This window comes from Panthera onca, chromosome C1 (assembly GCF_046562875.1).
Source record: "Panthera onca isolate mPanOnc1 chromosome C1, mPanOnc1 haplotype 2, whole genome shotgun sequence".
Taxonomy (NCBI): Eukaryota; Metazoa; Chordata; class Mammalia; order Carnivora; family Felidae; genus Panthera; species Panthera onca.
This window is the reverse complement of record NC_138346.1, coordinates 202,659,835-202,687,575: the sequence shown is the minus strand read 5'-3', so window position 1 is coordinate 202,687,575 and position 27,741 is coordinate 202,659,835. Positions and strand designations below refer to the sequence as shown.

Genomic DNA, 27,741 nt, shown 5'->3' with positions numbered 1-27,741 from the left:
TCAAATTCAGGTCTAGGGTGGAGACAGATTCAACATTTCTCACAAACACCAGGTAAGGGTCAGTGAACCCTATGCTGTCAGTCCATGGATTTGGATTTGGGATTAGCAAGGCTTTAAACAAAAGACACGTTACGCTTCTTTAAATAAACACTCATTATGTAATATATACATACAAAACAAAGTGACACAAATAATTAAAAAAACAAAAAATTTATTAACAAATATAAACAGTTCAATTACTGTTTCTCTTATAAATTTCACTTTGACATTACATTGGTATTATACAAAACATTTACAAGTATTATGTACAAAATTCCCACCTGTACGAATCCTCTGGTCCATGTGTGTTATCTCTTATCTACAAGAGAAATCTCAAATGTTAATATTTAAATATTAAGGATTTACATATTACTGTATCACTGTAATTGCAACAACCATAAATGACTCTCAGAGATGGAATAATGCTTGGAAAAAAACTTGCAACAAAGTGCATTTCAGCCAACCTTATAAATCAGTTTTCTTTTCTTAGACAGGTACCCACAGTCCATATGGACTTTTTTTCTCATTTATTTTGGGAGATCCTGTAGAGGTCTCTTCAGTAGCTTTAGCTGATTTCTGAAGCATTGGCTTTGCTACAGAATTCTGGAAGAAAACAAATTCTTAAGTCAGTTATACAAACATATACATTGTATTCAAAAGACTTGCATTTTACAAAACACACTAAATAATTTCATTAAAAATTAAAATGCAAAGCAAAGACCCCATATTCATCACTCAATTCAAACTGTAAAGCCAAGAAAACTACTGGGGAAAATCAGACGTTGATACAAAGTATATTACAAAATAATGTTAAAATAGTTCTTAGTTTTTTTAAGCTCTTAGCTGATTTTTAAAATATTCTGATTACAGGGTTTTCTGAGATTTACTTTTTAAATTGTTCAACAAGTGTAAGAGGAGTATTTGAAAAGTAAATACTGATATCAAAAACGTGAATACGGGGCGCCTGGGTGGCTCAGTCGGTTAAGCGTCCGACTTCAGCTCAGGTCACGATCTCACGGTACGTGAGTTCGAGCCCCGCGTCGGGCTCTGGGCCGATGGCTCAGAGCCTGGAGCCTGCTTCCGATTCTGTGTCTCCCTCTCTCTCTGCCCCTCCCCTGTTCATGCTCTCTCTCTGTCTCAAAAATAAATAAACGTTAAAAAAAAATTTAAAAAAAAAAAAAAAAAAAACACACAAAAAAAAAACGTGAATACTGGGGCACCTGGGTGGCTCAGTTGGTTAAGCATCCAATTCTTAATTTCAGCTCAGGTTGTGATCTCAGTGTGTGGGACTGAGCCCTGCATTGGGCTCTGCATTGACAATGCAAAGGGCCTGCTTGGGATTCTCTCTCTCCCTCTCTGCCCCTCCCTGCCTGCACATAAGCGCACACGCTCTCAAAAAAAATGTGAATATCAGATACAGAAGCAGCCATTATATCAGCCATTTGTAATGGTACAAAAAATTATGAAAAGTTCTATCGAAAATGGCTTAGTAGATCCCAAATTATTACCATGTGGACAAAAACAATGAGCCTTCCAACAAAAATAAAAGCCCATATAATTATATTCTAAATCCAATTTTTGAGGGGTCAATGCTTAGATATACTTACATTAGAGCTAAAAGCTATGCTCTTCTGCTGGCAATACTTTTCATTGAGATTTTTAGTTCCATCTTCTGTTAGCTTTTCCGACAGCTTGACATGTAAGAGAAAGTGTTATTTTTAAAAAACCATACCCTTGGTTTATGATACCACATAAAATGCAGCCCAACTGTATATAAATTTAGTTATAGAGACACACATGGAGCTGGATCTAATCATACAGTTAACAGCAGAAACGACATAGTACTCCAGCTTTCCCCATAACAAAATCAATTAATAATCAGCTTAAGATACTCTTCCCCATAAACCAGGATTATATTTCCCCTAGTGCAAATTCAAGTTAACTCTGCAAGTAAAGTCATACCAGAAAATACCTAGTTTCAAAGAACTAAGGCATTTGCCATTGGTTACCTAATCGTTTGAAAAAGCAACTCACCTAAGATCTTGTTCACTACTAAACACTTAAGCAAACCCACATCTGGGTCTGAATGATAGGTTCACCTAGAGAACATCTTTCCTGTGTTAAATGATTCTATCAAACTCCTAACTACCTTAAACCTCAAAGGCTATGAGTTTTCTACTTTGGATTTCATATCATTAACTTAAGACCACAGTGCAATTTGCCAATGCACATCCTGCACATTTCTGGAGAATTATAATAAACTTATCTGCAAGTGAAGCAGGCCTCTTCTTCTGTAATCTCTCAAAACATCTGGAATATATTGCATATATTATGAAAGGGACAGATGCCCCACCATGACAAAGTGTTTACTTTTAAAAAATTGTCTTCAGTATCTTATCAAAACAGTTACCTGTCCCAAATTCTAGCATGCATAATGGATCTACCAACAAAAACTAAACTTTCAGTCTGTGAACATAAACTTCAAATTAGTTAAACCTCTGATGCTTTTGCCCATGTATCAATTACCAACAGATTTTCTTCATCAATGTCTGGAGACCACATTCATGATTTCTATAAGACAGAAATAAAGCAGATAAACTATACTGTATGTTGAATATAGAATTTGCGGGAACACAGCGCTGCAAATGAAAGAAAGCTACAGATAAAATACTCTGCAAAAGCTGGGTAGAAAAATTTGATAGCTGCATAAAAACTGCCAAAAATACCACCTACAACTATGAAAGTAATTACTGCTGTGTCACATGAAAATAAAGTTCACTAATCTCCCATTTTCATGGGGGTAGAAACCCTCTCTAGAGCTGCTATTATGCTAACAAATTGTATTTAGGCTTTGTGAAGTAAAAAGTAAAAATGGCTCATTAGATCTTTCTAGCAGCAGCTTTCTGAAGATCTTGTTTGGCTAAGCCTAGAATACTTACCTCAGACTTTGCACCACTGTTTGGTACGGCTGTTCTGCGGTTTGTTTCTTTAGGTGCAAGGACAGTTCTGAGACTGGCCGGTAAGTCAAAGTTGACTGTTCCTAAAGCTTTTGCTGCATTGGCTTTTGCTATTTCTAACAGCTCCATGCGATCTACAAAAACAAAACAAGACATTCATTAATCTGTAGTACATTTCCCTGAAGAACTCCGAATCGCAAAATAAAGTTGTGTTTTATTTAGATGAATAGAAAGAGGTTTCAATCTTTTATTTTAGAGCATAAAATACAGCTCTGAGCACTAAAACAAAATTCTCTACCTCATTTTTTGCTGAGAAAAGCAAAAAAGTCCTAAATAATTTCAACAACTACTAAAGGCCTTTATTTCATGGTTGTTTTTGCTTTCTCTTCAACTGTGTACCCTGAACAAGTTCCTTTGTACATTTTACAGATACCACAATTGGGACAGCTAATGAGTCGATACAGATACATTGCTTAAATCCATTTTCAGACTCCTATCTATAAGTTTTTGTTTCTGTCTTTTTCTGTGATCCTATCTAACAGCAAAACAAATAATTTGTTTTAAAATACCGGGACAAAATCCGGTTTTGTTTAAAAAAAAAGTTTTGAACTCTTCTTCCTGCTCAGTAGGTAACAAAAGCTTAAAACGGATAAATTACGGAGTCACCCTTAACATTTAAAAGGCCTCACTAAGGGCCAGCCCCTGGGAAAAAGGATTTCCTCCACCCCGACCCACTGGACCCCACAGCTGACTTCTAATCTCAAGAAGCAAAGAGCGTTCACTTCAAAAGGGGGAGCCTGGGGCGGGCTAGGTGGCTCAGGTCCAGATCAGGATCTCGCTGGATCCTGAGTTCGAGCCCCGCGGCCGGCTCTGTGCTGACAGCTCGGAGCCTGGAGCCTGGAGCCTGGAGCCTGCTTCGGATTCTGTGTGTCTGTCTGTCTCTCTCTCTCGACCCCTCCACCGCTCACGCTCGGTCCCTCTCAAAAATAAACATTAAAAATTGAAAATAAAATCAAACTGGGTGCCAAATAGAGCGGTTTTAACCACTAACCTGCTAAGCTCACTCTTTCCTCCCAAAGCAACTAGGATTACAGCCACCGAAAGCAATAAAAGTACCCAAAGTCCACAGCCACCGCGGCTCTGGGCGCGAGCGGTCGCCAGCCACGTAGACGCGTGCGAAGGCCAAGTTCCCGGCAGATGACTCACCTTTCTCGCTCAGGCGAAAAGGGGTGGGGCTCCGCGACCTGGACCTGGACCTGGACCTGGACCTGGACCAGCCCCTCCGACTGCGGCGATCCTCCGGGTACAAGGTGCGGCCGAAGCCGTAGTAGCGCCGCCCCGGCGCCAGCGCGTAGGCCCGTCGGTAATACGAGCGTCCCCGCGAGCGGGACCGGCTGCGGGAGCGGGGCCGCGACGGCGAGCGGCGGGACCTCCCGGGCGCTCCGTAGCGCCTGTCCCGGTAGCGGCGGCCGCGAGAGCGCGACCGGCTGCGCGAGTAGGAGCGCGAGTAGCGCCTGTACTTCCTCTGGTGGCGCCTCCGGGACCGGGACCTGCTCCTCCGCCGGGGCCGACTCCGCGACGACGCCCGGCTCGAGACGCTGGAGCGGGACTGAGAGCTTCGGGAAGAAGATCGGCTCCTGGACGCCGAAGACAGGCGGCTGGACTGCCCCGACCGGGACGTCGAGGGGGACTCGTCCTGCTGCGAGCCGGGCCACATGGCGTTCACGTAGTGGGACGTGACGACCCAAGACTACAAGTTTCCCCGCCCGGAAACTCGGCTCCTGGAAACTGGGGGGAGGGGAGGGGGACGGAAGTGAGTCGCGCGGGCGGCAAAGCAAAAAACTCCGATTCCAGGCGGTGGCGACCCCAAAGTCTGGCTTGCCCGCCCCACCAGCGGCCCCCACTCTGCGCCCCCGCGCCCCAGGCATCTGAGACCGACCCCCGCCACCAGGAAACTTACCACCACAGGAAGTCGACGCCTCACCGAAGACGAAAGGAAAGGACCAGCGGAAGCCTTCCTTTCGAAGCTGAACACGAAAAGAGGTTTTTCCAAAGCACGCTCGAAAGCCGGACCCAAGACCTCCAACTCTGACCTCCGGACGCGAACTGAGGTGGGTGTCGGCAGACGCAACAGAAGTACCAGAAGCCTACGCGCTGAGCATGCGCAAAGACGTTGGCGCGGTGGGTGTGGCTCCCCTCTGGCCCAACCGCCGCCCTTCCTCCGCTCTTCCCGCGCCCCGCCCACTAGCGCAAAGTCTTAGACGCGCATGCGTTACCGTGGCCAGGGAGGCGGAACTGCTGCATCCGGGTACTCGGGAGCCTATGCTGCGTGGTGAGGAGGCTTATGTTCTCTTCGTTGAAAGCAGTAAGGTGAGGCATCTTCTCGCGGCGGGGCAACTGGCTCGGGCCTCATGCCGGGCCGGTGCAGGCAGGGTCAGGGTCGTTGTCTCCACCCCCTGGGAAGTTGTAGACTCGGGCTGAACCTTCCTGGACCCTTCGCGACTCCTTCCTGACCTGTGTCCAGAGGCTGGAGAGGGCGACCGCGTGGGGTTCCGCCAGCCTTCGGGACAGCGCTCTTCAGCGGACGTCGCGTCATCTCTGTCAATGCAGTATTAACTTAGAAAAGGTTGCTCGCGCCCACGTTTTCCCTACTAGAGTTTAAGAAAGATGGAGACAGACAATGGGAGACACCCACAGTTGACCTAAAATCTGAGAAGTCAGAATGACGTCCGAGAAGTCAGTTCCGAGGCTTGGTGTTGGGGATTAAACAACTGTGACATTTATTTCCAGGATTTGTAAATAGGATACATCCAAACATACTTACGGTTAATAAAGCATGACAATTGCCTTAAAATAACTTTTCATTGAATAAACTAATCACATCTGTAAATAGAGTCATTCTATGAGCTTCTTTGCAAGTCAAAAGAGTGGCAGTTTTACAAAAGTTACTTTCTTTGGAGGGAGATACAAATTCACTTTTCCCTTGTTCATCTTCACCCCACATTCCCAAACAGGCAAAGAAATGGAGGGAATAAAAACCTTATTACAGAATCTGCACCCACCCACGCGATCTGCCTTGGCACTGTCCACAGTATCATAAACATCTCCAAGGCAGCATCACGATGGAAATCATTCTTAAGGAAATGTTTAGAAACATTTTTCTAAATGGCATCACAAGTAAACTGAGAAGACACTGCCCATCTGTCAGGAACTTTTGCTGAAAGTTGTCATGAAGCTGTGTGAGTGGATGGAAAAATTAAATGAGTTTCAGATTTGACAAGTGTAAAAAGGATGTGTTCCGGGAAATAATGTGAAACCTTACATATAAGATGATGGCATCTTAAGCTTTTGGTTATTGAAAAGGACAGGGGTGTAGGAGTCTGTAAATGATTCAAAATATCAGTCAAATGTGTGCCCAAAATAAGGGGACCAGAAAAATCCTAGATGTTAACAGTAAGAATATTGGAAACAATGGAAAGCATTACCTTGCCCTTGAGCATAATGTTGGTATATTTGTATCTAGAATATGTGTAGTCTACCTGAGTTAAAGTCTGCAAAGAATGTCAGTGTTTCTTTATTTTTCTAAGCAATATAGTCTTTTCTGATCATCTATCCCCTCATTTGATTCAAAATCCAGTTTTGGTTATCAGTAAAGCATCTTGCAGAGACTTTGTAGGCTAATGCAGGCAGAAATGACATCTCTTGACAATAGCACATCTTGCCATCCAAGAATGTGACACTTTAATACATTTATTTAAAAATTTTTAGGTCCTTCACTGTGGTAGGCAGATGAACAGCCCCCAAAGATGTCCACACCCTGATTCCCAGAACTTGTGAATTGGTTACCTCACAAAAGGATTTTTGCAGATGTGATTAAAACTAAGGACCTGGTGATGACATTATCCTGAATTACATACAGGGCTGGGCGAAGTCAGCCCAATCCAATCACAGGAAAGATTCAAAGCATGAGGATGCCACACCCTTTTGCTGCATCTGAAATGTTGAGGGCTATCTGCAAGGTCCTGAGAAGCCTCTAGGAGCTAAGGTCAGCTCCTAGCTGACTGTCACCAAGGTAACAGAGGTCTCAGTCCCACAACCTCATGGAATTGAATTCTGCCAACACCTGAATGAGCAGGGTGTTGGAGATTTTCCCCTGGTCTCCAAAAGGAACATAGCCCTGCTGACATCTTGACTTTTGCCGGGTGAGACTTCTCACCTCCAGAACTGTAAGATAATAAACTTGGTTTGATCTAAGCCACTGAGCCTGTGGTTATTTGTTACTGAAACAATAGAAAACTAATACTTCCACTGAAATTTTATAGCTTTTTTCATCCACATCTTGCTCTTGTCTTGCTAGGTGTATTCTGAAATATTTTAATGGTATTGCAGATTGTGAATAGGATCCCTTTTTTACAGGTTCATTTTGTTTCATGTACATAACCCCTAACCAAATTTTTACACCCAATATGAAAGATTTTTTTTCACTTGATAGGTAAATTCAACTCATTTACACTTATTAGAGTAGCTGCAATATGACCTTATCACTTCAGTAGTGTATCTTATTTATTTTACTTTGCTTTTTTTTTTCTCACTTTTTCCCATTTTATTTTGCCAGCCTGATCAAATTTCTTCTTTTTCCTCCCTCCCACTATTCATTTAGAGGTTCTGCAATGCTCTACCATGCCATTACTGGTTTCCTGGCTACCTTTTTTTTTTTTTTTTTTTAAATCTCTACCAAACATTTAAACCTGTTTCCTCCTCCCCTCCTGTCTCCTTCCACAAATATTTATAGAATGTTTATTGTATTAGATGCTATTAGGTTAAGAAAAATTTAGTGGCTCTTTCTCCTACTAAAATTAAATTTTTTTCATTATTTGAAAAAATTTTGTTTTTAATGTGTATTTACTTTTGTGAGAGAGAGATTACCAGCTGGGAGGGGCAGAGAGAGAAGGAGACACAGAATCTGAAGCAGGCTCCAGGCTCTCAGCTGTCAGCACAGACACGACACGGGGCTTGAAGTCACAACGTGAGATCATGACCTGAGCCACAGTCGGACGCTTGACCAAGTGAGCCACCCAGGTGCCCCTTTCATTAATTTTCATGACGGCTAATTTTGTAACAAATGAGAAAATCCAAAGATACACAAAATAAAAGCTAATAATCCATTCCTTGGAGATATGGAATCCTCCAAAAGAGGTCCCCATTATTTTGCCCATAAATTAGAGGTAACCAATGTTAACAGCAAGCACCCTTGTGGATTTTTAGGAGTCTGGGCTCATTCTAAACAAATTTATTTAAAACTTGCTTCTATAACCAATAGTCTTTAAGATAAATCATATAGGTCTAATTTTTTTCTATTTATCAGCTGTATAATATTCCAGAGTCTGGAAATACCAGAAATTAATATTCTATCCCTTATCGCTTATTCACGGACAGTCATGTGGTGTCCAGTTTTTCCACCACTGAAAACTACGCCTTGGAACCAATGTTGGATTCTGAAAACAGCGGTGGTAGCAGAGCTCCTCTGAATGCTCCTACTCCATGCTTTTAAGGTCAACAGAGCTATGTTCAGGATACAGCCTGGAGCAGCTGATTGCAATGAAGACCCCAGCCCTATCCGAGGAGTCACTTCCAAGACACATGACATCGTAGCTCAGGTGTAAACTCCACTCTCTCCGACCAAGAGGATCAGAGGAGCTTTCAACCAAGGAGGCTCATCTAAAGAGTGAGCGGCAAAGAGGAAAAAGTGCAGAGTGATTGTGACACAGAAGAAGACCTATCCATTGACCTTACATCACAGACGAGTTGACATCAGACATCTCTGTTGCTAGAGCTGCTGTAGAATGGTTGCGAATAGTCACCAGTGCAGCATTCAAGGTAAGTAACATGAAGATCAATAAACTCCAGTCCGATGTGACATTCCTGTCTTCTAGTATGTCCCAAGGATCTCCTGCCATTGGTTCAGCCATCACCCATGGGGGCTCATGCCTCCACTGCCTACAATTACTGAGCCGCGCTATGGCTGAGCTGTTACTCCTACAGCTCCTCCTGATGACGTGTCTCAGGTTGGTAGCTCTGGCCTGGAAATATCACACTTATAATGCTATTTAAGAGGCACCCCTCGATATATCCAGCTTATATCTGTTTCCTGCCGTGAAGACTTACCACATGAGGATGTTATCTGTGACATCACCACGGAAGCTTCTGCCTCTGTCCCCATGGCAGCCGCCCTAGAGAGGTGTGAGGGATTCTGTACTGTCATTTGGCTTTGAAGAAGCCAGGAAAGCAAGTGAACAGCACACAGATCCAGATGTGTATCTGCCAATATCATTCCCAATAACCCACAAAGGTGCAATTACTGGTGGTGTTATTACACTATAAGGACTGATGGGTGCCTCTGCCTAGCTAAGGATGTAACATTTGTGTCCCTGCCTAATGGCCGCCTATATCACTCGTTTGAGAGTTACTCCATTCCACACAGCAATATAACTCTTCAGTGCACACCTTGCTCACCAGGGTGCTGCTACTTAATCAGACAAGCTGTCTCAGCCATTCTCCCCTGAATGTCAGAGGAACCATAATTAACCATATGTGGATTATGTTACATGACCTTCACAAGGAATTTGACTTCAATAATGGTACATCATGGGAGGCAAATTAACTAGAGAATGTCAACTGGTCCAGAATGGAAAGAGGCAAAGTACTGCACAAGGCTACCCTATCCATGCTGTAAAAGACTTCCTTTGCAAAGGTTACATATCACGCAATCTACTGTATGCCTGCTCCCCCAAGTCCTTTCACAGCCTTTACGTGACCGTGCTCGATTTTTGCAAACTTGGCTCAACAACCAATCCCAGCTACTGTCTCAGGAGACTCAGCACTTGTCTGGCCCTGTGTAAAGATGAACTATTCTGTCTTCAACCCAACAACAACTGACCTTTACTTCAAGGTACAGTGCAGTGAAGCCATGATGCTTTACCAGTGGAACAGGATCTTTTACAGTGCTTTGCCTTCCAGAGACAAAGGATGACACGTATCAAGCAGTCTGGCCAATAAAACACATGTTCTTGGGATAGTCACCCCAGCCATTGCCCCCGTTTTCAACAACCATTTCATCAAAGCACATTAATGGGTAAGTTTTTACTGGGAGACATCCATCAGGATCTTATGGTAAGGTCTCATGTGCTGGATCCGTTGTATTATGCAATTGGACCTAAAGCCGATTTCTCTGGAATATTCCATGCATCTCGTGATCAGTGCACCCACTTCAATAGTACTTTTTGGCACATTAGATTCCCTTAATTTCCTTTCCTCTGTCCACAAGCCTGGCTTGGGAAATTGACCTCATGGACAGCTTGGCTGGGTAGGATTTTAAACCAAAGTCACATGCCACTTTAAATACTGGCACTTTTACCGTTATATGATAAAATCCCACAAGTGGAATTGCTGACCCTTCAATGTATAGAATTGCTGGGTCATTATATTGTACACCTGAAACGAATATCACACTGTATGTTAATTATACTCGAACAAGCAAAAAGAATGAATTTTGGGGTTAAAGGGTCTATGTGATTTAATATATTGCCATATAATTTCCCAAGAGGTTGTCACAACAACGTAGGAGAGAAAGCCATTCTGACACCCCAGACCAAGTTCATTTTCCCCATTAGAGGTTATCCTATTTTCCTGTGCCTCGTTATTATTAGGATTTATCACAATTGTGATAATTAGTTTTCATTCATTTTGCATCATTTTCCTGCTAGAACATAAATTACATAAGGACAGGCTTGTTTTTATTGAACTCCAGCGTTCCAGACGGTGCACTGCATATAGTAGGCACTCAGTGTTTACTGAATACACAAATGAAACAGAATCTCAAGTAAGTCTTGAAGGATATGCAGAGGGAAAGAAAGGGACTATTCTGGAGAAGAACAAAGGTCTTAGCAAAATCTCGGAAATGGAAATGCCCATTTTATTATTTGGGGACAAAGTAAGTGACCTTGGCTAGAGCACAGAGTTTGTGGTGGGGAGTTTTGAGAAGATAAAACTGGAGAGTAAATAGGTAAATAGCTGTACTTAATTGGATTGGAAAGAAGAAATACTTGCAGGGTTTGAGGAATAAAAATCAAAAGGCTTTTAGTTACATATGCTCTCCTTAAACAAACACTTAAAACAGTCAGCTATACTACAAAAAGCATAATCCCACATCTTATTACGCACTACAGAATACAACGATAAAATACTGTCTCTAATGAACACATTTAGCTTCCTTTCTACAATTTCCAGAATCCTCCGTCATGACAAATTAATTTACTAGAGGAATGTTAAACTCTTTATTTTTCCTTGACATTCCGAAAAGCTCTTGATTAAAACTACATGAGGGGCGCCTGCATGGCTCAGTAGGTTAGGTGTCCAACTCTTGACGTCGACTCAGGTCTTGATCTCGGGGTCATGAGTTCGAGCCCTGCGTTGGGCTCCACGCTGGGTGTGGAGCCTACTTTAAACACACACACACACACACACACACACACACACACACACACACACACTACAGGAAACAACAGGGCATAGAGGACACTGACGATAGTAGTTTCTATGGCATAGTGGTAATGAAAACCAGTAGGCTCAATAAAAAATGCGGGAAAAGAGGCGTCAAGATAGGTTTAGATAAATTAGACAACTCTTGAAATTGAAATGCAATGTACTTACCAGAACACTCATCCTTTTAGTATATCTACAATGTTGTGCAATCATCACCACTAATTCAAGAACTTTTTTGTCACCCCCAAAAGAAATCCCCTACCCATTGGTAATTGTACCTCATCCCCCTCCTTCCCCAGTCCCCTGCAACCACTAATTTACTTTCTTTTTGTATGGATTTACCTGTTACGGACATTTCATATAAAAGGAATCACGTGACGTGGTCTTTTGTGTCTGGCTTCTTTCAGTTTAGCATGTTGTAGCATGTGTCCATACTCCATTCCCTATTATGGCTGACTAATATTCCATTGTAGGGATATACCACATTTGGTGGAAGGTTTTTATTATATTTTTTTCACATTTTCTTTATCCATTCATCAGTTGACGGACATTGGGTTGTTTCTACTTTGGGGCTATTATGAATAAAGCTGCTATGAGCATCCATGTACAAATTTTTGTATGAACATATGTCTACAGTTCTCTTGGGTAAATACCTAGGAGTGGAATTGCTGAGTCACTTGAGAATGCTATGTTTACCTTTTTGTGGGATTGTCAGACTGTTTTCTACAATGGCTGCTCCATTTTACATTCCCACCAGTATTGTATGAGGGTTCCAACTTCTCTACATCCTTACCAACACCTTATATTTTCTCTCTTTTTTAATTACAGGGGGTATGAATTTAGAGGAGTTTTACTGTAAAGAGAAAAAAAGAATTGGGGTGGTGGCTAGGGGAGGTGGTTGAATCAAGCTTTTGTTTGTTTGTTTGTTTGTTTGTTTGTTTGTTTTAAGAGGGACCATATTACAGTGTATTCGTATACTGATGGAAATAATCTAGTAGAAAGGAGAAAATGGATGATGTGGGAGAGAGACTGGACAGTTGTGGGGACCACAGCGTTGAGTAGGAGTGAGGATAGGTCTAGTGAACAAGTAGAGGATCTGGCCTTACATGGGAACACAGACAGTTTATCCAACATAAAAGGTAGTGCTGTGGTCTAAATGTTTGTGCCCTCTCCATTCATGTGTTGAAATCTACCCCCCAAAGTGATTGAATTAGGAGGTGGGGCCTTTGGGAGGCTATTAGGTCATGAGAGTAGAGCCCTCATGATTGGGATTAGTGCCCTTCTAACAGAGACCCCAGAGAGATCCCTCACCCCTCCATCAAGTGAGGACACAGTGAGAAGTCAGCAGTCTATAGCCCATAGGTCTTCACCAGAACCTGACCATATGGGCACATGATCCTGGACTTCCAGCCGTCAGAACAATGGGAAGAAAATTTTTGTTATTGTAAGCCACCCAGTCTGTATGATCTAGGACAGGTGGGAAGGCAGAGCATGACTACAGCTGGAGGTAGGATAGCTCGGTGGTGAACACTTGTGGAAATCCCCTTGAGAATATACCCCCGTAGCTGAGATTGAAGAGAGGCAGGAGATACTAGGGTCTGAAGAGAAAGGAGAAGGACCAGCAGTCATCTAGGATGACACTGACTAGACATAATAGGACAGTGAGGCATCATTCAAACCCACGTGAATTTGTGATCATGAATTTAAAATGAGACCAGTCAGTATTTTCCCCAGCATCTGATCTTCTCTTAACCATATTAGAAGTTTTCAGTATTTAAATGAATGAATAGAGTTAATACTGAGTTTATATTACATGCACAAAATACACTTTTTAATTTGCTACTTCTCTGTTAATCGGAACTGGTTCCTGCTAGATTTTATTAAAATTAACGACTTAAGATAATAGCAAAGAGTAGCACATCCTGGTTCAGTTTTTCTGTTCAAGGTAATTAGAATAAGCAAAGATTTTATTTTCGTGCTGTTATTTCTCTTGAGGGTAATGTTGCTGAATAAAAAAAAAAAATAAGAATGTGAAACTGACTAGTTTTGAATCTTTCCATCTACATATTTTTTTCAGAAAAGGAGAAGAGAAGTAAATGGTAGCTTCTTTAAGGATCTGGGATTCTCTAGAAATTCCTAGAATTCTGAATTATGCTTCATCATCCATTCATTTATTCAGTCAAAAGGCGTTTCTCAGTATTTCCTCTTTTACCAGTTACAAGAAAAATGAAACTAAATTAACTAATTTTTTTAATGTTTATTTTTGAGAGGGAAGGAAGGGTAGAGAGAGGGAGACACAGAATTCAAAGCAGGCTCCAGGCTCTGAGCTGTCAGCACAGCTGACAGGGGGTTTGAACCCATGAACCGTGAGATCATTACCTGAGGTGAAGTCGGATGCTTGACCAACTGAGCCACCCAGGCACCCCAAAAATGAAACTAAATTAAATATGATTCCTGCCGTGAAGTACATCACAGGCATCTGGATATTACACTGTTTTTAGAAAAGGCAGATACACTTTTTTTTTTTAATTTTTTTTTTTAACGTTTTATTATTTATTTTTGAGACAGAGAGAGACAGAGCATGAATGGGGGAGGGTCAGAGAGAGGGAGACACAGAATCCGAAACAGGCTCCAGGCTGTCAGCACAGAGCCCGACGCGGGGCTCGAACTCACGGACCGCGAGATCATGACCTGAGCCGAAGTCGGCCACTCAACCGACTGAGCCACCCAGGTGCCCCAGGCAGATACACTTTTATTTCAACCAATTCTTTTAGAGAACTCGGTTCTATGTAGCATCACAGAAAATTAGCACTGATAAAGAATGTCATGAAATTTATAAAGTAAAAATTTCAAAGACATCAATAAGTTTACTTCCTTTATATTTTAAATCTTTCTGGGAGGATCTCTACTTGTTTAACTGTCAACAGTGTACTCCTAAAGACTGCTTTGTCACAACCACAATCATGTGCTTCATGGAATCTTAATGAGACTATACTATTACAGTCTTAAGATTTTTATACTTTCCTTTTTGAAGAGACTTTCAAAGAATCAACAGTTTTGTGAACCTAGTAGTGTCTGTGTTTCAGACTTTCATGGAGTCCAAGGACAGAAGCCCATAATCATTTGGCCGCAGGACACACAGATGGACGGTGTGTGGCAGTGTTTAAATGCTGATGCCACAGTGCCACACTGCAAATGCATCCCACGATATTTTTCTCTTGCTCTGTCACAGTGTGTTTGCCAAACAGGACATGGAAAATGAATAGGCAGTTTTCTTGCACAATTCTTAATAAACGGTCAAAATGAACTCCATTGCTTAAGAAAAGCATAAACACAATTTAGTCCCTGAACATGCCTGTATATAGGTTGTTACTGTGGGGGAACCCTGGTATTAGTACCCAAGTATTATTTTCATTGAAAATTCTGAAAGATCAAGATTCTTTTTTCCAATAATCCTTAAAAAATAAAAATAAAAATGAACACGCTATCAAATTATCAAGGTTTCACTTTTATAACTAATAATTATAGATTAAAAAATTTGTGAATTTATTTTTCTGGGACTTTTAAATTATGAGCATTATTTGAATGAAAGAGAACCAATTTATTGATTTTTTTTTTTTTTTTTTTTTTTTTTTGTCTTCACGCCCAGTGCAGAGTCCAATGCGGGGTTGAACTCAGGACCCTGAGATCAAGACCTGAACTGAGATGCTGAGATCAAGAGTCAGATGTTCAACTGACTGAGCCACCCAGTCGCCCCTCTATTGTTTAAAACTGAAATACAGTTTTATTTTATAGATTTTTTTCCTCATATAGTACATAAAATAATGAATTTGATGCCACTCCCCAAAACATGGGGGGGGGGGGGCGGTGTACCTTCCTTATTATCCTTCACATTCTAAAGTGATTAATATCTTCACTCATGGTGATTGATTTCAGACTAGGTAGTGTAAACAACAGAAATTTATTTTCTTCCACAGCTTTGGAGGCTGGAAGTTCAAGTGCAAGGTGCTGGCAGGGCTAGTTTCTGGCGAGGCCTCTCTTTCCTAGCTTGCAGATGGTTAGCTTGTCACTGCGTGCTCACGTGGCCTTTTCTGTGAGCATGTGTGCCCCGGGTGTCTCTTCCTCTTCTTATAAGGACACCAAGTCCTATTGGATGGGGGCCCCACACATGTGACCTCATTGAACCTTAATGACTCCTTTAAAGGCCTTATCTTCAAATATTCAGGTTGGGGCTCCAACATATGAATTGGGAGAGGGGGACACAATTTAGTCCATAACGGATTTGGTAGAAAGATAATTTTAATTTGTGTATTGTCTTTGTATATAAACTTTCTCAGTATTTCTCTGCCTTTCAAATACGCTATCATAAAGACTGAGAAAATGTGATTCCTTATTTCCCACATTGCCATTCCATCCCAGTTTATTATAATAAAGGTCTATTCAGTGCTCAGTGTATTCCAGGAACTGCCCCAGATTCTGGGACATATCCATGAAAGAACCAATGCCCCTGTTCTTAGCTCATAATGTGACCAGACCTTTAGAAATTCAGAAAATTGCTACCTTCAAAGACATCTAGCAGTTCAGGAGTCCCAGATTGTGAACTTTTTAAATTAATTTTTTAATGTTTATTTGGCGGGGGGGGGGGGGGGGGTACAAAGAGAGAGGGAGACACAGAATCCAAAGCAGGCTCCAGGCTCTGAGCTGTCAGCACAGAGCGTGACATGGGGCTCGTACTTACAAACAGCAAGATCATGACCTTAGCCAAAGCTGGACGCTTACCCGACTGAGCCACCCAGGCACCCCTGAGCTACCTTATTTAACAACTCAACTTGCTTGTTTAAAAAAAAAAAGTATTTTATTCATTAATTAACTTATTCAGCCAATGTTTATTGAGTGTTAACTTTGAGCCTAAGGTATAGCAATAAACAAATTGGATAAAGTATCTGGTGTGATGAAACTTGTATTTTCATGGAAGAGACAGACAATAAGCAAATAAAGAATATAATGTCAGGTAGTGATAAGTATTTTGAAACAAAGCGAAGGTGAAAAGATGACTTGTGGGGGAGACTGCTCTGCAAGATAGGGTGTGAGGACTGCCTCTCTCAACAGGAAACATCTGAGCAGAGACTTGAAAGGAGTGAAGGAGCTCACTGTGTGTGGGGGATGAACGTTCCCAGTAGAGAGGCCAAGTGCAAAGACTCTAGGGCAGGAGCAGGGGGTATTTCAGGGTCTGCAGCCAGTGCAACTGAGCCAGGGGGTAAAGTAATTAAGTAATGGTACTGCTGAGGTGGCCAGGAGCTAGCGCATGAATGCTCTTGTAGGATTTTATTCTCCAAGACGAGAAGCCATTGAAGCATTGGAGAACAGAAGTCATAGAATCTGACTTATATTTTAAAGCCTCTCTGCCTGCTCTATGGAGAAAAGATGGGGGAGTGGAGGCCTAAGATAAAGCAGGGAGACCACTGAGTGGTTAGAGTGAGAAATGATGGTGGCTTGCACTAAAATGATAGCATGGAGGTGGTATGCGTGTGTGTGCGTGTGCGCATGCGCATTTAAGGTAATCACAGCAGGTGTTACTATAACTGGTAATTTTTTTTAACGTTTATTTATTTTTTGAGAGACAGAGCATGAGCGGGGGATGGGCAGAGAGAAAGGGAGTCACAAATTCCAAAGCAGGCTCCAGGCTCTGAAGTGTCAGCACAGAGCCTGACGCGGGGCTCGAACTCACAGACTGCGAGATCATGACCTGAGGCCAAGTTGGATGCTTAGCCAACTGAGCCACCCAGGCGCCCCCTGATTGGTATTTTTTAATCACAAAATGTTACACATAAGAAATCATCAACACCTACAATATTCATGACCGGTACTCCTCAAACCTGTCCATCAAAAACAAGGGAAGTCTGAGAAGCTGTCACAGCTACTACATATTAACCTTCTTCTTAGGGCATTTTCAACTACAGTAACTCTGTGAAGAGCACTTTAGCTTCCTCTTCTAACCCCAACAAGAGGTAGTGCTACTCAAAGTCAATCTGTTAAAGACTTAGAGACACAGAGATTGAAGAAAACTGAGCTATCGCAGTCATCCTCCCAGGGAACAGTCTCCAAGTTTTTCGTGATTCGCTTTCGGACAGGCTAAAGTTACCAGGAGAACTGGGGCTAACCCACATCTACTTCCATCTCAATTCTCATTCCATTATCCATATGGATTGAACTTTAAAACATTGTAAACTTGAACTTCAGTAAGATATTGAGAATTTTCCAGACAGCATCACTGTAGAAGTTGGCTTTGGTATCTCACGGGCATGGGTGATAACCCATAGTATAAGTTTAACTGCAAAGTTGGACACTTAAACTTTAGCAAGTTATTAGACGTTTCTGGATAGAGGTGCAGGGTTTTGTGGGTTCTGCTGTCCCGTAGGCGCTGGTGCTAACTGGCAGTATTTGGCTAAGTCTTTGTGCATGCGGTTTTCTTCGGGAGTTCTCTGTTGCCTATAAAATAATGTAACATCTAAGATTTGCTTCAAAAGAATCCAGTGAGGAGGGTTGGATACGTGTATAGATGAAACAAGATTGGCCAAGCGTTGATAGTTGTTGAAGCTACATGATGAGCAGATGAGGGTCTATTATCCTGCAATATGCACTTCTGTGTATGTCTGGAGTTTTCTGTGATCAAAAGTTTAAAAAAATATAATTATTATTTACATTATAAAAGACAAGCCTGGTGAGTAATAGGATCTAGCTAGCAATAAAGTAATGAAGGGAAGGGCAGGTGGTACAGCTGGTAGATTGTTCTTTTTTCTACACCGTCTCCTTGTGGGGCAGCATATGCGGACATAGCTCAACTACACGACACTACCCCTGGAAGCTTCAATATCACAACCTCACTTCTGGCTCTAAGGTCTTATACACATCTCCATCCCCAACTATGAGGTTTCTTCATAGGCAAGAACTGGTTTGCAGGGACTAAGGCAATAAGAAGCCTCTGACTTATTCAATCTTCTTTTATAAGGGTGGGACTTTTATGGCCTCGGGTTTTCAGGGGTACTGTGGAAGCGGTTTAGAAGGATCAATCTGAATTTTAATGGGTTTGACACTTCTGATTTTGTCCCCCACATCTGTGAAAAAGGCTCACAGAGTAGCAGGGATTTCAGAGAGATCTATAGCATCTACACTTCCATCAAATTTAATAGTCTCCTCAGGACAATCAATTTGGACTTGGAGAACACATCATGCTTCAGTGTCTGATGAGTCTGGAAACTCTATCTCTCCTGAGGAAAATTTTATGTGGCCTCCTAATACAGAAAGCAGGTCTCTACCTAGGAAATTCACAAGGGCAGTATCACATAATAGAAAGGTATGACTCAGAGAGAGGGCCAAGGGTAACAGCTATGGGTTCCAGTAAGGGAATTCTTTGAACTTGACTAGAAACTCCCACCACAAAGATATTTTTATTACTCCAAGGTGGTTCTTCATGCATAATGGTAGGGTTTAAAGGAAATAGAGTTGCTCCAGTATCTATCAACAAGGTAGAAATTTCTCCATTTAAGTTTAGGTTAATTTTCCCTGATGATTTAAGGAATTATTGAAGTAGCTTACGTACCAGGCAACTTCTCAGAGCTCTATCAGTGTTGACAGTTATCACCAGAATCTGGGAGCTGAGGGCACTCTCTTACAGGGCAACTGGATTGTTTCACAGGCGCTCTATTTAAAAGTGGGCAATTCTTTTTCCAATGTCTCTTTTGATTACAGTATTGACAGGAATCTCTGTCAACTTGAGGCAAGATCCCTTGAAGTTAGGTCAGGGTCCTCATAATTGTTGCAGCTGTAGGACCATGACTTTATTTGTTTGATAACCTTTTTTCTGTTCTATTATTCTATCAAAATATTCCACAAGAGGTTGAAGCTCTGGGAGAGGAGTGATGTCCCATTCGAAATCACGTTCCTTTAGCAGATCATTGAGGTCTGCGTGAAGCCCATTAACAAAATGGGCACACAGGCCAAAACTAGCCCCAGATTCTTTTGTGGCCAGGGTGTTGTCTAAATACTAACTCTAACTAAATTCAGAAGTCTGCCACTGGCTCATCCTTTTTCTGTTTACAGGGTTGTATACGGCCCAGTATGTTCTCATAGGAAAAACTTTGAGAACTGCTTCTTGAAGCAGTTGACTCGTTTTTTTCCTCTTTTTATTTATCTCTGGAAGCATGTTTGGTGGGATCCTCAAACTCTTAGGTAGGGACTTTCCAATATAGTTCTTGAAGCCATTTTTAAGCATCTTTTGGACTCACTATCATGCTAACGAACTAGTAAAAATCAGGTAATCTAGGATCACAGGCACCAAGAAAATGTTTCAATTCTTCTGTCTTTTTAGTTTGGTCCTTTTTAGATTCTGGGAAATCATTTACAATGGCTCAAAGTTTGGTTTGAGAACACAGTTTAACTTCTGCTGAGGCTAAAGATCCCTGGTTCATTAGGAGGTCTTATCTTAGGACGTCTGATATTTAAGGGGCTTGGAGGGAAAGGGTAAAAGATCAAAGTGGTTAGTGGGTTCAGAATAATCAGGTAAAGGAGGATGAAGAGGAGCAGAGGGATTAGCTGGAGGTTGCTCAAGTCTCTCATGTCTGAAGTTTGCCCTTAAGGTTTTCATTGGCTTGTTGTAATGATTCCTCTAGAGTTTATATTTTTAAATTTAATTCTATTCTATTCTATTCTTTTTTATTATTTAAACATTTTTTAGTGTTTATTTATTTTTGAAAGACACAGAGAGACAGAGCACGCTCAGGGGAGGGGCAGAGAGAGAGAGGTAGACACAGAATCTGAAGCAGGCTCTAGGCTCCGAGCTCTCAGCACAGAGCCCAATGTGGGGCTCAGATTCACAAACTGTGAGATCATGACCTGAGCCAAAGTCAGACAATCAACCAACTGAGCTACCCAGGCACCCCTCTATTCTTCTATTCTTTTTTAAGCTCTATGCCCAACATGGGGTTTGAGTGCACAACTCCAAGATCAAGAGTCATATGCTCTATGCACTAAGTAAGCCAGGCCCCCCTAGGGAGTCTATTTTAGAGTCATTTTGTCTTTTGGAGGCCTTCATACCAAACAAGGAATACATTCTATTGTTGTTGCAAGGTTCAGGATCATCTCTTTCAGGAGTATCCCTACTAAGTATCCCTATCCTTAAGATAGGTAGACTATCTTATTTAACTTAAAGGTCCCCCAAAGTGGCCACTGTAACTCCAAGTTATCCTATATAGAACGCACCCATTTTTCCAAAAGGGACAAGATCCTGGTTATTAAGTGAATATACATATAGGAAGTAGGAGTTTTTGAAAGAAGTAGGGAAAGAGTTTTAGACCAATTGGAACAAATCTTTGCCATAGAGTCTCTAAAATGGCTGTATCTATAGGGATCTCAAGAATTTTACTCTTGTCTAGAAACTCAAAGAATCATGGGTTTTCCCCCCTTAAGACAGAAGGGTAACCAAGAAACTGGAACAAAACATAGATATGCACAATAAAGTCAGAGAGCTGAAAACACAAAGAGAATGGAGCTCTGATCCAGGAGAGACTTACCTGGAACTCCGTGGTTGTTGAGAAAGCAGTGAGAACAATGGGCTCGGTAGGTACTGGCACCCGGTTACTTACCACCCTTGGGGCTCTTCATGGGACTAGTTCAGATCCCACTTCTGACACCAGAAACTGTCAAAAATAAAATCAAATTAAAATGTTGAGTTTATCATACATATAAGAAAAAAGTTCACAAAGTGGGAGACTTCAAACAAAAAATGGCAAGAACTTCAAAGGTATGTTATTACATGATGCTATAATATGAGACTGGGGAAGTTGTTTAACTTTGCAATGATGGGTTATTACAATGGGGGTTTCCTGACAGCAGGGGATTGGTTAAGAGTGATTATCTTACACCATTTTAAAGAACAATTTAAGTTTTGTTTATGATTATCAGAGGCATTTACAAGACATAGCCTAAATTAAAATTCACAAGCCTAGTATCCATTTTATTTCAAAAGATCAATTTAGCTACAAGGCCCTTCCTTATCTCCTCAACCAAAAGTAATTATTTGGTGGTTCTCTTTAGCAAAAGATAATTGGTACTGAGGGGGTAAAATCCCAAAGAGAATCCACTTAAAACAAGGACCAAAATTCCATAATTAATAAGGATAAAAGGACTGATTTAGGGATAGCCAATGTTGGACAAAACTAAAACAAACCAAAACAGACACACACACACACACACACATACACACACACACACACACACACCATAATAGAAAATAATTATACACAAGTATTATAACTTTAACATAAAAATATGAAAGACTTGAAAATACATATTCCATTCTTTATCTTTCAGTTACATAAATGCTATTATTTAAATAGGAATAGTTAACAGAGACAATTAATAATAGGACTAATTAAACAAATAACATATGAAAAACATATAACACTATTTTTATTGTCTCCTCCAATACAATAATTAACTTTTTAAAAACAATTTGAATATTTAAATTTTGAAGGTTATATTGATCTTTATTCTTTTTTTAAACATTTTTTTAAGTTTATTTATTTATTTAAAAAAATTTTTTTTAATGTTTATTTATTTTTGAGACAGAGAGACAGAGCATGAATGGGGGAGGGGCAGAGAGAGAGGGAGACACAGAATCGGAAGCAGGCTCCAGGCTCTGAGCCATCAGCCCAGAGCCTGACGCGGGGCTCAAACTCACGAACCGTGAGATCGTGACCTGAGCTGAAGTCGGACGCTCAACCGACTGAGCCACCCAGGCGCCCCTATTTATTTATTTTTAGAGAGAGAGAATCCCAAGCAGGCTCCACACTGTCAGTGTGGAGCCCTATACAGGGTTTGAACTCATGAACCTTCAGATCATGACCTGAGCCAAAATCAAGAGTTGGGATACTTAACTAACAAAGCCACCCAGATGCCCCTAATCTTTATTCTTAAGATGCAAAAATATGTGACTTTTTAAAAGGAGAAACTAAATACAATAGGATTAACTAGACAGACATTGCTATTCTTTTCATTTTTTAATGTTTGTTTGTTTATTTATTTTGAGAGAGAGAGAGAGAGCAAGCATGAGCAGGGAAGGGAAAGAGAGAGAGGTCAAGAGAAAGAATCCTAAGCAGGCTCCACGCTGTTAGTGCAGAGCTCAATGTGGGGCTTGATCTCACGAATAATGAGATCATGACCTGGGGTGAAATCGAGAGTCAGACGCTTAACCAACTGAGCCACCTGGGTGCACCAGACGTTGCTATTTTTATTAAAAAATAAAATGTGCAATGGCATATTTCTTTTTATCTCGTAATTCAGGATATTTTTATTCTTTCAGTTTCCTTTTCCAATAATACTTCTTAAACTGCCTGCAGCCTTTAGAACGTCCTCCTTTTCTTTTCTTTTTTTTTTTTTAAATTTTTTTTTTTCAACGTTTATTTATTTTTGGGACAGAGAGAGACAGAGCATGAACGGGGGAGGGACAGAGAGAGAGGGAGACACAGAATCGGAAACAGGCTCCAGGCTCTGAGCCATCAGCCCAGAGCCTGACGCCGGGCTCGAACTCACGGACCGTGAGATCGTGACCTGGCTGAAGTCGGACGCTTAACCGACTGCGCCACCCAGGCGCCCCCTCCTTTTCTTTTATGTAGTGGTAAAACTGAATACAATGAAATGTAAAATCATCTTGACTTGCAACTGTGCTCTTATCAAACCCACATTACACTGATTCCTGGTGTCAGTCCAATGTGATTGCATCAACTGAAACAGCTTCTCAACAAACATATTTGAGCATGGTACACTTAGGATCTTACTTACTAGCAACAGCAGGTTTTTAGGCTTGTAGGAGTTTGTTTCCAGCTCTCCCAAAATGTCCTTCCATATTTATCTATAGGCTTCTTTTGGTAGACCAGCTATTCGTCAATCAGGTTCTTTGCATCCATAAATTCATCATAGAGGTTATCCATGTCTAAAATGTCTGTCATTTTTTAAAAATGTTAACTTATTCATTTTTGAGAGAGAGAGAGAGAGAGAGCAGGGGAGGGGCAGAGAGAGAGAGAGAGAGAGAGAGAGCGAGCGCGAGCCCAATGTGGGGCTCCATCCCATGAACCGGTTTGTTTTCAAAGACCACCAAGCAGTTGTGGAGTAACAGCATATAAATTTCTGTTGTATTGTAATCCTTTTCTCCATTTTCATCTTCAGTGTGTTTCCCAACTAGAGAAGGGCATTCGTCTTTTCCCACACTTTGAAAATAGGATTTTATGGTAGGCCAACATTTTAACATCTTTTCTAAGCCTGGCAACAATGACAACCATCTTGTAGGCATATGTCTAAGGAGTCTATCTCTTTCCATTTCTACAAAGTCAGAAGTCTCATTAACTGCTCCTCTGAAACTGAAGTGTCACCAAAAACTTTCATTACGTAAGAGTCAATGTCACAAGAAAGTAAATCACATCCCTGTTTAGCAGTCTGTGTACAAGGTGTGCAGGACATTTAACAGGTAAGAGGTTTCCATTTTTTAGACTGAATGGAAGTTGCTGACATTTACATCCGTACTATCTGCTGAATATGCAAATAAGTGAGCCACGTCTAGATTGTATTTGGACAGGATTATCAATGCTCTTTTGTTTAATGTTTCCTGAGGTGTCATTAAAATCTTCACAGAAACCAAGCAGCCTATTTGAAACCCCACTTTTCAAATCAAAGGACCAAAGAGGTAGGGGGAACTCTTTTTTATTGCCATGATACAACACATCACTTGACATACTGCAGAAGGCACGATTATTGGTGAGATCTGACAGAATGGGCTCCATGCTGGAAGGGACCAATACATCCATAATCAAAAGTTCCCCTTTTGTTCGTCCACAGGACATTTTAGTTGCAACCTCTGAATCCGGAAATGTAACTTCACTCAGCTTCATAGAGCAATCAAGGAAGCAATAACGTAACACATGTTCATTTGGGGGGTATGCCCACGCTAATTCAGCGACTGCTATCTTCCATCAAGCACTGGTGTCTTTTTAGGAGAGGAAGACGCTTGTAATTGATTCAAAAGTACTGCTTGTCTCATCCCACACTTGTGGTACTCAGTCTCCGTATGTTTTTTCACACACCCCCTCCACCATACCCAACCCCAAATTCTTTTCTGCAAGTTGTGCAGTACGCTCTGTTTGGATCATTTATCCAAAGCCAGTTGCCTGTGTCCTTCCGCCTGTCATTAAAACGACAGAGACGTTTAGTCTTCTTTTTCGGTATTGGTTGGCTCCTGCTGGCATTGGTATCGTACTCTTGCATTTTCATCATCTCAACGCTTAGAAAACATGGTCACAATATTCACAAAGTTAAAAATTAAACTAGCATTAACTCCACCCAAAGCGCAATGGTTTCGTGGACTATGAAGGCGCATGATTAGAATTTAAGTTGCTCTGAGAAAATGCCACAATAGATACATTATGGTCAACCACAAATCATGGCTGCCAGTGTCAGTGGTCAACATAAGGCAGATAATCACCCTATTCATTTGTCACTAAAAATGATGTTGTCTTCCTTTTTGGGGGGAGGGAACATAATATGGGTTTTGTATCTCTTCCTATCCCCCAATCTCTGGCACTCTTTGCTGAAAACCCGGGCTTGTTACATCCAGGAAGGGTTTCTTGGAACGTGGGATTTTCAAGGACAGTCCCAAACTGGTATGGTTGGTCACCAAATATAAAGTTGATTACTCTCCCAGTTTCATGAGTGAGGGCGTGTCTAGTATTTTCAGATCTGCTATTTTGACATTAGCAAGTTATATTTAGCTAGAGTTTCTGGAAGTGTAGTCTAAGGCAAATCAAATAAAAATGGTTAACCAGATCTTTCAGGCAATAGTTTTTTGGAAAGTTTTGTTTAGGTTAATCTGGTTTGTCTTGAACTTTGCATTATTTGTTACAGCTGCTCCTAAGTTTCTTTCTTTACAGGACCAGTTCTGAGACTGGTTGGCAAGGCCATGTTGGCCATTCCCCAACATCCAGCTGCACTGGCTTTTCCTATTTCTAATAGCTCCATTGTACCTACAAAGGACAAAAACAAGCACTCATTCTACAACGTATCCAAAAAAGGCTAAGAATGACAAATTAAGCATGTGCTTTATTATAAAAGCCATATAAAGATGCTTACTTATGTTTATAAAATATTTGACAATCATGTTAACCCCAGTAAATGTAAAAAAGGGTGGAGAGAGAAAACATCGAGAAAGGAAAAGTTGATTAAAAACCCCCTATGGGGGTGCCAAGGTGGCTCAGTTGGTTAAGCTTCCGACTTCGGCCCAGGTTGTGATCTTGAGGTCTGTGAGTTCCAGCCCCACATGGGTCTTTGCACTGACAGCTCAGAGCCTGGAGCCTGCTTCAGATTCTGCCTCTCCCTCTCCCTCTGCCCCTCGCCTGCTCATGCTCTGTCTCTCTCTCTCTCAAAAATAAATAAACATTACCAAAAAAGTTTCTCTTAAGAACTGCCTGCAGTAGAATCCTCCACTCGGAGCCATTTAACAGTCACAATTAATCTTTAGTCCTAAGGGGTAAGAGCAACGTCCTTTAAAAATACGCTATGGATTGTATTGTACAGTTTTGCCTACTAATCAGCTAATGCCCCCACCCCCACCCCCCGCAAAACACAAAGCTACATTGTATGCATCAAAGGAAATCAAAGAAATTAAAGGACACAACAACCTTGGTTCCCAGCTTCCTCATACACTGTAGCCCCACATGTAAAAAAGGTGAACTTTGCGCCCCTCTTGACGACAAATGACACGCGCAACCTTTCACTTAAGCAAAACGGGGTTCTGCTCCGCGACCTCTTGCTGGATTTCTTCCTCCAACCACTGCGTTCTTTCGGGTACACCCTGGGCTATCGTATTATACCCTAAGCCATAGTACTGTTGCCCCCGAGTGATCCCGTAGTAATACAACCCTCCCGCAGGACCGGACCTGCTGCGGGAACTCTACCCGCTCAGCGAGTAAGACCACGAGTGGCGCCCGTGCTTTTTCTGGTGGCGCCTTCCGGACCTGGACCTGCTCCTCCTCTGGGGCGGCTCCGACTCCGGGAGAACCTCTGGCTAGAGCCGATGGAGCAAGACCAAGAGCTTCTTGGGAGAAGAGCAGGCGAGCCAGGCCACAAGTGGTTCTTGTAATCAAGACTTCATTGCTTCCTGCTTTTGAAAAGGGTCACTTCCCCCAAACCGGTATTAACAGCGGCTCTAGCCTAGATGACTCCCCTTCCCCCAACGGGATATTTGGCAGTCTTGAGACATTTTTGGCTGTCACAACAGCAGGAATAACCCCGGCATCCTGTGGGCAGAGGTCAGGGATGCAGATAAACACCCTACAGTACACAGGACAAGCCCCCATATACAAAATTATCAGGCCCCAAATGTCAGCAGTGGCTTGGCTGAGAAACCCGGCCTTAAAGCAAAGGGTGGGGGCGGGGAGGGGGGGTGGAGGCCAAGCCCCAGAAGAGGGTCAGCACGCGGATTTGGACCGCACAGTACACCACGCCCTCACCTGGGTAGTCCCTGCCTCCTGGGACTGACCCCGCCCCTTCTGGAGGCGGAGCTACGATGAGGGCCGGGTCAGGCACTGAGAAAATAAGACTCAAAAACCTAGAACTCGGGCATTCCTGGGTAAGCTCACTGGGTTGAGCCTCTTCTTGATTTCGTCTCAGGTCTTGATTCTTGGGTTGTGGGTTCAAGTCCCCCATCCGGCTCAGTGCTGAGCATGACACCTGCTTGGGATTCTCTCTCCCCCTCTCTCTCTCTGTTTGCCCCTTCCCCCACTCTCTCTCTAAAATAACCAAATAAAAAGAAAGAAACAAACACCCTCAACAACTTAAAGCTGGGGCGGGGGCTGCAAACCCAGAGCCACTCTTTGCCCCACGCGGACCGGCACTTTTTCCCGCCACCGCAGGCCTGAGATAACTGCAGGGCCCTCCGCAGCCCTCGAAAATTTACCACCTCACACAGGACAGATACAGGGCCCAACAGACGCCTCCCTTTTCGGAAAGCTGAAGACCAAGGGCGACTTTTCACACCTCTGCCGGGAAGGCGTACTCAGGCTAGCCCGCCCATCTTCGAAACGCCACGAGCGCCCGGAGCACCAGCCCCCTTTGGCGCGGGGCACTGGTTCCCGCCGGCCTCCGTCTGCCCTTTCCCCTC

The 27,741-nt window shown here is 42.2% G+C and overlaps 1 protein-coding gene and 2 long non-coding RNA genes across 3 annotated transcripts; 1 reads left to right on the top strand and 2 right to left on the bottom strand.

Annotated features, from left to right (window-relative positions):
* Positions 1–194: 194 nt before the first annotated feature.
* Positions 195–5,109, bottom strand: RSRP1 (arginine and serine rich protein 1). Its single transcript, XM_060624648.3, has 5 exons — positions 4,957–5,109; positions 4,203–4,784; positions 2,979–3,130; positions 1,647–1,730; positions 195–642 (listed from the first exon to the last, which is right to left on the bottom strand). Exons 2-5 carry the CDS (start codon positions 4,711–4,713, stop codon positions 526–528), a joined length of 864 nt encoding a protein of 287 aa, XP_060480631.3. The 5' UTR covers positions 4,714–4,784; positions 4,957–5,109; the 3' UTR covers positions 195–525.
* Positions 5,110–8,654: 3,545 nt separating this feature from the next.
* On the top strand, positions 8,655–16,204 carry LOC145715684 (uncharacterized). Its single transcript, XR_014138122.1, has 2 exons — positions 8,655–10,128; positions 15,187–16,204. It is a non-coding gene; the product is annotated as an uncharacterized LOC145715684 (long non-coding RNA).
* A 108-nt stretch (positions 16,205–16,312) lies between these two features.
* On the bottom strand, positions 16,313–27,740 carry LOC144617287 (uncharacterized). The gene is made up of 3 exons (XR_013557678.2): positions 27,618–27,740; positions 21,107–21,232; positions 16,313–18,026 (listed from the first exon to the last, which is right to left on the bottom strand). It is a non-coding gene; the product is annotated as an uncharacterized LOC144617287 (long non-coding RNA).
* Between the last annotated feature and the right edge of the window lies 1 nt (position 27,741).

What these genes read in the sequence shown, in the direction of transcription:
- RSRP1 (XM_060624648.3), bottom strand. Translation starts at nt 4,713, where the DNA reads ATGTGGCCCGGCTCGCAGCAGGACGAGTCCCCCTCGACGTCCCGGTCG. An exon ending in ACAGTGGTGCAAAGTCTGAG is followed by an intron (nt 1,731 to 2,978) that starts GTAAGTATTCTA and finishes TTACATGTCAAG; the next exon opens with CTGTCGGAAAAGCTAACAGA. An exon ending in GCATAGCTTTTAGCTCTAAT is followed by an intron (nt 643 to 1,646) that starts GTAAGTATATCT and finishes GTTTTCTTCCAG; the next exon opens with AATTCTGTAGCAAAGCCAAT.